The following is a 10,440-nucleotide window of genomic DNA, read 5'->3' as shown; positions in this document are numbered from 1 at the left end:
CCAGTTTGCAGTGTAGTTGATCGTATTAATTCCTCATGATGTTGATGATTTTCTGAGGTACTTTACGTAGCTTATTGATATTATAGACTCTAAGAGCTAAACTCCTGAACGAAACTGATGCACCAGTAATATTAATTAATTAAACTTCTTTGTAGTTGTTTTCTAACACATCAGTGTTGTGATAGCAGTTTTCTTAGAATTGTTACATTATATCTATATACATTGTTATACAGTGAACTAATAAATAAGTTTACTAAACACTATAAACTCTTAGAAAGTGTCTTCAATAAATTCCATATGTTTTGACGATTGTTTGAATCGTAAATGAGCACCATCTAAAAGAGCATTTCCTCCAAATTGTAGATTTTATCCAGAACCCTTGACTTATCAACAGTTATTTACCTAACAGTGACTGACATTGAGAAACATTCCTCAATATTTCGATAAAAAACACTTACCAGTTAAAGTATAGTGTACTGATAAACCACTGTAAAAGGCTTTATGTTGGCCTTGATTTTTTTAATCTATTTTTTCTATACTATGACCGATAGCCTGTTATGAACGATATAAACATCACTAACATCTAGTTCCTACAGTGATAAAAACTGACAAACATTGGAAGACTACGAAATAGGGACAATGATTTGTAGATTTTTGAACGTAACTTCGAGGCTCATGATATTTAAAATCAATGAATTAACTTCATAGGTATTCATCCATATTGGACTCAGAGCATTTCTTTTTCCGATTTCATATCAACAGTTTTAATTAATTCTAATTTCTAAGTCTAATCGTAGCGTCCAATTGTACTCCGATTTCCCAACCTTAATTCCTAAGTAAAACCTGCATCTTTTTTGTGCTTTTATACATTTATGTCATCTTTATATTACGTTATTTTGAGTTGTTGAAGTTCTTCATCATAGACTACCTTCATCGCTAATGATTTTAGAGCACATCAAATCATATGTAGTTTCGCAATTCGCTAACAATATCGAATAGAAATTGATTTACATTAAAAACTGGATGAATTGTAAATTGGAATCCATTAAATGTCAGCAAAGTATCTGATTTTGTGTGAGTATTCGTCAGTACTTGAACGAATAGCTTAACAGGAATTAAACGATCTCAGCTACTGAAATTTCGATTGCTGAGATCATAATTTCTACACACAGTATCTAAATTTCCTTGATCTTTATGAAACCCTAATGTACTAGGTTCGATCTTGTGTAGGATAATTGGTGAGTTTTCTTGAGCAGTTCCAAATGTGATACTGTACTGGGGATTCTTGGCTGGTAATAACATTCAGCTGGTGATGAGTAGTTATAAGAATTTCACTTCTTCATCATTCAGTAGTTTTGTACTACAACAGTACCGACAGCCTTCCCTGAATCTCTACATAATAAACTTTTTGAGGCTGAGAGTAACAATTTGAATGCATTCTTCCTATGACTAAACGAAAAATCGATAACCAAGTTTACATTCAAATAAACAAAATGAAATAGTGATTTTCTTACGTAAGAACGACTAACAAGTAAAGTGATTCGATTTTTCTGACATGAAAACTCTAACAAGAATACAAATTAGATATTGAACATTGTTATTACTGTTATTCTTATCATTAGATATATTCTATTTAAACTTCTGATGCCAATTCTCATCAGAAACTGACTTCGGGGGACCAACCTTTATGAAGTGAAGCATAACGGTTAGTTACATGAATTTAGCTTAAACTTCTTTAAACATTTACACCCAGTGCACGCCAGTTAATAACAAAGTTTGCCTTTGAAATGTGCAAAGTTTTCCAAAACACTACTTCTATTAACCATGAAAATTTGATTGTGGTTTAAACCTAAAGCATAAAACAAAAATTTGAATGTTACAGCCCATTCACAGACAGAAGAAATGCGAAACACGCTAAAATATATTAGCCAATGTAGTATAAAAGGTTATCTTTGTTCTTTTTATCCAATTCCAAATGTGAATCAATGCTGATTGGGACAAAAATGTTAACTTATGTGCATATGAACATATAATATCAAGCAAACTGATAGGAAAACAAAGAAAACATTGTGTATCGTCGATACTATCAGATATTCTTCTGTTCAAAGGTGAGTTGATCACAAAATTACTCTTTAATGATTATAATTTTCATTGTAAATAAGCTAACATTTACAAACTTAATATTCTGAAACTTTTAGAGTAATCACAGATAGTTAGTATGCCTTATAAAATAAACAATGCCGTTGCTTCCATCATATCAGTACTATTAATTTCAATCAACGCTGCATACCAACCATTAAGTGATACATCAATCGTCAGTGAAATTCAGCCGAAAGATTTTACTATTAAAACATTAACAAGTGTACCATTATTACGTCTAGTTGACTATCTATCGAATCAAACACAAACCAAAGAAATGAAAGTCAGAAACTTTTCAATATCATCAGACTCTTTATACACTCATATATATTTTGCTTGGAAAGAAGCTAATCAGTATATGTCTCCTGTAAGTATACGAATTTAGTCAAATAAATTTTAACTATATCGTTAAGTTTTATTGCTTTTTTTAATTTCAATATCAGTATTGTTTTAACATTCTTACTGAATTCACAAACATTTTGAAATTGATTGAGGTCACTGAAATGATAATTTCTTCTAACAATTTCGTAACTCCCAGCCGATTGAACTGAGTATATGAATAATTCACTACAGAATAATAACATTATATTTACTCTTTGTTTCTGACAACTGATATGGTTGGAAGTGTAGACGAATTACTTACTAGACGGAATTCATGAAATGATAACATGTTTTGTTGATAATTTCCATACCTTTACAATAATGAAATTCATAAGCTGATTGACTAAAATTAATCAGTCATCATTCTAAGATAATTCAGTAATCCAAAGTTAACAAGTTCGTTCACAATTTGTCTTCATATATTTTACAATGAAAGTAATTCCACTAGTTGATATCAATCGTTACTAGACAGTGTGATAACTGACAAGGAAAGTACTCATTTCACTTAGTTAGGCATTTAACAATCAATGTTAATCAGATACCTGTAAGCAATTCAAATTATGTGTCATAAGTTTGATTAGTTGAAGATTAAAGTCATCTCAAAAACAAATTTTTCAGACTAAAAATGATAACAATTAGTTCCAAATTTTCTTTAAGAATTTAAAAAATGACCTTAAGAAATTATAAAATGAAACATCTGTCCAACAGGTGGTCGATCGCTGACCGGATAGCTCAGTGGTAATATCTCTGACTGTGAAGCTGAGTGACGCGGAATCGAATCCGTCAGAGAGCACCAGTTCCCTCAAGATTACAGGTACACCTTGCTGACGAGTGCCAAGTAGCACGAAATCCGGGTCCAGAGTTTCCTATTGACCACCTCCAACCACTATCTTATCGAAACAAACCCATATTGAACCATTTGATATAAATGCGACATGCGGATAATTTATCCACTTGACTATGTCACCATCAAAAAGCAACAATACTAATTCAGTGAACGAGAACGTCGATGGGGACAACCAAATGTATCTTAATACAACATTACAGAATATCTTGGTAAAATCTGAGAACTATACAGTAAAAACTTTATTTGCAAAATTTCCATTATCTATTTCAAACTTCATTGTCCCTTCATTTCCATACAAATCACTCTCTGTTCTCGTTCTCTTCTCTTCTATTTTCACAACATTTCGTCGCCAAGCATTCCAATTTTTATTGGTGATGCACACTAATTATATCTGTAGACATTAGTAGCACACACCACAGTAAGAGGAAATAACCATGGGTTTCAGATCAGTATCGAATGATAAATTCAACATCAAAATGAATAGAAAGTTAATACCGAAAAAAAGTTAATAAATGCATGTACAAAATTTGGTCAAAATAATCAAGCCCACTACTCCATATCCATTCAAACTAATTGTTTTACATTATATATGAATAACTGAATCTATGATTATCTACAATCATCATTTGTTAAATAATCTTTCATGAAAGTTATGTGCTACAAGTAGTTCTTCAGAATATTCCTTCTTTTAAAAATAGAACTTTTCCTTTCTTTCAGATTGCCTTGAGAAATAACAGTAAAAGTGATGAGATTGTTGGTGCTAATCTTGTTCTACCTGTTAATATTTTAAAAGATATGTATGCACCCGGGTTAATAGCAGATATATTAGATTTTGCAATTAATTGTTATACATGGGCTAAACCAATAGGCATTCAAAAATCTTTCTCTAGTCCTACTGGATACATTTCTATTTTAAGAGGAGCTGACAATGTAGAAATTAATCAAGAATTAATTAAAGAAACTACGAAATATTTTTTAATTTCTTCTCAAACTGATGCATATCATTTTGTTTGGGAAACTTCTTCACCAGAAGTAAGTATTTATGGTTGATATTTTTGTTATTCAAGATCTCACTACTGCCTTTTTATTTTATGAATGGACACTCAATATAAAAATCTATTTTATTATGACATAGTTGTTGTATACATAACTTACAAAAGAAATTATATTTAACTAAGAAAAGTAGAATGGTTCTGAATTTCTCAACAGAATTTTAACAGTTAAATTCATGAAGCGGTAAGAATTACTTCAAAATAACCTTTATTATGAAATGAAGAAGTGGACAAATTAGCCATATATCAAAATATGATTGGTTAAAAGTGGTAGAATAATGCTGTCGTAACGATTGATACAGACCACTACGAACGTTTTACGCTCTGAAATATCGAATGCTTTGTGACTAAGTACTTGAAATCAATACTGATCTTGAATGTGTTTCTTGATTCTCATTGGTTGTTCAACTTACATCGGTTCGTGATCCTAATAACGTTCAACAATCTCCATTAATCCCCATACTGAAAAAACTTTCCAACTATCTCTGAAGATAGGTGACGTGAAGTAATCAATCACAATAAATTGATGGGAAATACTAACAAGACACGTTCATATAGCGATTAGAGAGCCAATGACAGCGGAATCATTTAAAAAAACCACTAGTTTCAAATCTCTAGGTTCCACACTTTAACCTTGAATTATATATTTGTCTCATCGTTTTATCTTCATTATTTTCAATTATGAATACCAAAATTAGCATTACATTGATATTAATAACACTATTTTCATTAACAGTAATTATATAACCTATATTCTTGATATCACTAATCCATAATTAGTAAATTTTTCGAAATACTTTGGTATGCCTTGTTGCTATTGTTTTCAACTAACGTATAAGGAGGATTTAATAGCCAAAACAGTTATCTCTACTCATGCGCTTCCCATGACTTATAACTAGATCATTTTTCATAAACTTTACCTGATGTATTCATGGACATTTGGTCATTGTTTTTAATAGGGCGTAAAAACACTTCTTATCCTTGACTGTTTGCACAAAGATCTCCCGAAAACTAATAACTTCCTGAGAGGCTATTAGTGTTAATTTGAATTATTTACCACTTAGGTAAGTTTATTAATTTAAATTTCACCAGCATTGTTTGTGTGAGAACTAGTAATACAAACTCACTATCAAAGCCTGTAATGTAATTGATGAAGATCTAACACTTTAATCAATAGACTCTCATTTTTATTAAAAATTCAATATGATTAATATCATTTATGATAAAATTTATTTCATTACTTATTCTTTGTAACGTATGTTGTTTATTGTTCTCAATCTAATCGTAATTATTCACTTTTTTTACTTGTATTCTAGCAAGCAAAATTCATGGCATCTTTAAAGTATACTCAAATTATCTGCGGTGATAAACAAACTGAAATAAACCCATGTAACTGGGAACAACTTGGTATGGACAAATCATTTGCTAAACAACAATGTCTTTATAGAATAATTAATACTGATTGATAGAAGTAATAAAGAACAAATTTTTTCCTATCTTTGGCTTATATTTGTAAATGCAGTTGTTCTGCTTTTTATTTAAAACATTTACACTGTATACAATAATATATGTTTCATTTAGCTTTACTAATCAATTTAAATGTGATCATTTCTGTTGTGATTTTGTGGTGTTTGAATAATAGTATAAACTAGTAATCCCAGCAATAACTTAATTTAATCAAGAAGTAATAGATGAGCCCAAACGAATGTACTGTATTTGGAATTCAAAGTTAAAACAGTCATCAATACAAAGAAATCATTGGTTCATATAAACACCAAATCCGCCACAGCTTAATTGGGAGTGTAAGTATTTGTAATTGATTGTACGTCTTCTTCTTCAGTTCATCTTACGTCTGTTCCAAGTGTATTGGATATAGACTCTGTATTATCTAGAATGCACTCGTTAGTGTTAGAATTAAAAACCGAAATTGGAACAAACTAACCTGGGTCCTGGAATTTTATACAGTCACCATGTCGGTTGTGCACTGAAACCACTGATATCTAGAGTTTGAACCACAGATTTTCCAATACCATCCTTCATTTAAAACATATTTCACATATTGACTAGAGTATTCATTAGAAGTGACTTCATGATAAGTATAAACAACAGTTGATATGAAGTTATCCGAATTGTAGTGAAAATCAAGCTCACTTAGTTCTCGTGCTTTGCGTTGAGCCAGTTTCCCAGAAGAAGCAAATACATTATGAGGATAAATGACATATGATATGACATCAGTATTTGATTCTTATGAAATATTTCCCTCAAATTTATTAAGAGATTCATTAGAGAATAATGGATCATTAGAAAAATCAGCATCTACCAAAACTGGATCCGGTTTTTGATCATAATTTGACTCATTTAACATTTTATTCTGAGTTGTGAGTGATTTCATCAGAAATATGTGAATTATTATGACAAACCATATCTGGTACAATAACACGAGAAATTTGATAAGCTATTTGATTGGAAACTTTCGTCTCACAATGATTCTGGGTTTCATTAAACTCGGGACTGCTATGTGACGTTATACCGCTTCTTGAAGCCTTGCATAAACATAAATGGTCAGTAGAAACATCCAACTTAGTTGGATCACAACCACAAATTTTAGCATTCATTTCGGCGAAATGAACCATGGTATTACAAACTGACTGAATGTGTCCAGTTTTATAACATTCAAAGCATTTAGAATTACAAATAAACATAAATTACATGGGTGAAACTTGCCACAGAACAAGCATTTACCAAATTTGTGCTCACCTTTGTGAACTGTTACACAACTCAATGAATCGTTATCTGAATAACCTTGATTGCGTATTAGAATGCGACAACGTAAAAAAGTAGTGGAATCTCTGATGTTCTGGCGAGTCATTCCATCGAATTTTCCTCCTTTACCGCATTCAAAATTTGTATGCTTCACACGGTCCAACAGTAGTTCCTTGAGAGTTGTTATAAGGGAGTGAAATCGGCTTGTCTGGAAATGCTTAAGTCCTTATTAAGCTGCATGCTTCTTTTCCGATGAACATAAGGAAATGGGCAACAATATTAAAATCTTCATCATCTTCCTTTATCATAGCCCAGATTTCAAACCTCTCCATGTAATCCTCGAAAGCATTAAAACCTGGATTTATATTCAACCGTTCCATCACAGGCTCCATCGCGACGCCAATGTGGTGTTTAAGAGTATTTGAATTATAGTATAAACTATTAATCCCAGCAATAACTCAATTTAATCAAAAAGTATTAGATGAGCCCGAACGAATGTACTGTATTTGGAATTCAAAATGAAAACAGTCATCAATACAATGCAAACATTGGTACATATAAACATCACAGTTTTTATTTAATAAAATACAAAAACATGTATTAGTGAAACTGTTTTACTCATGGCTTTTTGATTGAAATTATTTAAAGAATAAAACGTAAACTGCGAATCAACTTATAATAATAGTATTGGTAATAATAATAACTAATTGTTATTTGTAAAATACAGACCACTATTTTCAATCTACAAATAAAAAAAAAACGGGATAACATGAAATTTTTCAAAGCGTAGTTCTTCTAAGTAAATACAGATTATACGTTAACAATTAGACGAATACGTGTTGGTATCATAAGTAGCCGACAAATCGATAAGATGACTGAGATCAAAATAAATTTCCATATATCGAACTACCAGTTACCATTTACTCATATGATACCGAATTAGAAATCAAGAATGAAAATAAAAATCACAAAACAACAAACTATATCTAAATTTTAGTTCATTATAATAATATAATAGTTTTGATCACTGGAATATTTGGTCATCAAACCACTATATGATTCATTGACCAAGGTCACTTTAGTTTGTTTTTCCGGTCTTTGAATATTTTAAAACATTGATACCTATAAACTCATAAAAAAATTTTCAATGTTTACAATATCTTTATTTACTCAAGCAACCATATTTTTTGCTGATTTTCTGTGTTTATATCTCTTCGTTAAATGGATAATGCACATGTTCTGTTAAATTGAAAAAAAGAGTCAGTTACAGCTAGACCACCACGGGAAACATGGAAGCACTGGATGGTCGTTTCCTCCTAGTATGGAACTCCTCATCAGTACTCGGTATCGCTCGTGAACGCCTAGCCTCTAGACTATTGAGCCGGTGTCCAACGGTGTTAATGTCCAACTTCAACCAATACACAAAATTGCACCACTGTACACCGTTATCTTCACTGAGTTACTGCCTCTTAACAGACATGGTTGAACACCTCTGGTCACTGCTTCTCACTAGAACTCAACGAAACCCCCTTTCTGAAAAAATATTAGTTTAGGGAATTAGAAAAAGAATGCTGGATAGCATACAAATATTCGTATGAAAAATCATGTACATAAGCCTATACTTGTTTATTATGCAAATGAATGATTTTTAAGCAGAGATGGATGGTGGTTAATAATGAAATCCAAGACTCGCTTTTCGTCCTATTTGAGACTCACCAGCTGAATGTACCTGCATCCTTGCATCAAATGCAGCCCTGAACATCAATGGTAAGATCCGAAAAACCAATTTACATGAATTGTAAGTGATTAAGGTCAGTTCACATCTTAGCGTTTCCCATGACCAGTGGGATCCGACGTTCTTTCGAAAAGCTAAGTAAAGTTGAAAGTTTTAGGTTTAAATAGAATGGAAATACATTTATGTTTTTAAGAAAATCATATTCAGTTTGTCTTACTATGTATCGTATACAAAGTTTGTCAGAAAATTATTCAACCTAGCGAAAATCCATGTAAATAATTAAGTTATTATTACCTACATTAATTATGCGAACACAAATGAAAAAAACTAGTTGCTTACAACAGAAACATATAAACTCACAATCACCAACAGTGAACTAGTCTAGGAACAGTCGTAAATTTACGACCTAAAATTACGTTATTAGAAATAAATGACATTATGAAAACTACCTATCCTAAAAGATTGCATTACAAAGGGTTAAACAACATAAACTATAGGGAATATACCAACAGTTCACAGTACTATATAAATAATGCTGAGTCATTATTATAGTGAACTGGAAAACGATAAATCAACGTGAAAATGATTTCATAAACAGAAGATAGAGTATAAACAACATTAACCTTATACAGTCACCTTATGCTCATAGTGTCAGAATTTCAGTTCAAATAAATTCATATGCATAACCTGACAACACGCCATTTTCTCATCTCCACCCTTTACTAAATCATTTAGATTGTCTGAAATTCAGAGTAGATGAAAAAATGCTTTTAGTATCATTGAGCCAATGATGTCCAAGTGACTAACAAGTCCAATAATAAGTACAAGTACGATGAAAGGAACTGGTATCGAACATGTAGCACGAAAAAACAATTGATATCCGAGTATAAGCATAATATATTTTAAGATGATTCATAAAATAGATATTTCTGTGCAATTTATCACAAATAAACATTTTACAACATACTAAAGCTATGTATTCAATGATTTATAACTTTATTAATTTGTTACTGAACTACTTACCAAGTGCTAAGTAGTGTGATGTTGTCAGCAAAATATATCTGAAATCAGTTGATATTGTGTACACGAATCTTCCCATTGATGTTTAGGACTGCGATTGATCAGTCTCTTGTTGGCACATGTGGATACTGTGCTCATTAAACTTCACACCATTGTACAAACAAATGACCATCAGGACTTAGTAGCTAAATCGAAAACGCGATTGCGTTTGAAGCAGACGGTATTGAGTTCGAGTCAAAGAGTGAACACCAAATTTGGGATGCAGGTACATCCAGCTGACAAGTCCCAAATAAGATGAAACGCGCGTCTTAAATTACACTACCATCTACTATCTATCTTTGCCTACAATATATCTGGGTTTTAAGTTATTACTATTTTAAAACGTAAGTCCAATCTTCAAATAGGTTACCTGCTCCCAGATGACCAAACTTATGTTCAAATCAATATTAGACAACTAGGCATCTATTCTGTATACTTGCCAATGTACGAATTATATATTTCGT

At 31.5% G+C, this 10,440-nt stretch overlaps 1 protein-coding gene across 1 annotated transcript; it reads left to right on the top strand.

The window, feature by feature from the left end:
- Positions 1–2,069: 2,069 nt before the first annotated feature.
- On the top strand, positions 2,070–5,925 carry Smp_093980 (hypothetical protein). Its single transcript, XM_018794024.1, has 4 exons — positions 2,070–2,108; positions 2,199–2,506; positions 4,085–4,399; positions 5,736–5,925. The coding sequence occupies exons 2-4, from the start codon at positions 2,219–2,221 to the stop codon at positions 5,883–5,885; spliced, it is 753 nt and encodes a 250-aa protein (XP_018648478.1). The 5' UTR covers positions 2,070–2,108; positions 2,199–2,218; the 3' UTR covers positions 5,886–5,925.
- Positions 5,926–10,440: the final 4,515 nt, after the last annotated feature.

This window comes from Schistosoma mansoni, chromosome 1, assembly GCF_000237925.1.
Source record: "Schistosoma mansoni strain Puerto Rico chromosome 1, complete genome".
NCBI classification, from domain to species: Eukaryota; Metazoa; Platyhelminthes; class Trematoda; order Strigeidida; family Schistosomatidae; genus Schistosoma; species Schistosoma mansoni.
This window is presented reverse-complemented; position numbering and strand designations above follow the sequence as displayed.

What these genes read in the sequence shown, in the direction of transcription:
- Smp_093980 (XM_018794024.1), top strand. Translation starts at nt 2,219, where the DNA reads ATGCCTTATAAAATAAACAATGCCGTTGCTTCCATCATATCAGTACTA. An exon ending in CTAATCAGTATATGTCTCCT is followed by an intron (nt 2,507 to 4,084) that starts GTAAGTATACGA and finishes CCTTTCTTTCAG; the next exon opens with ATTGCCTTGAGAAATAACAG. An exon ending in GGGAAACTTCTTCACCAGAA is followed by an intron (nt 4,400 to 5,735) that starts GTAAGTATTTAT and finishes CTTGTATTCTAG; the next exon opens with CAAGCAAAATTCATGGCATC.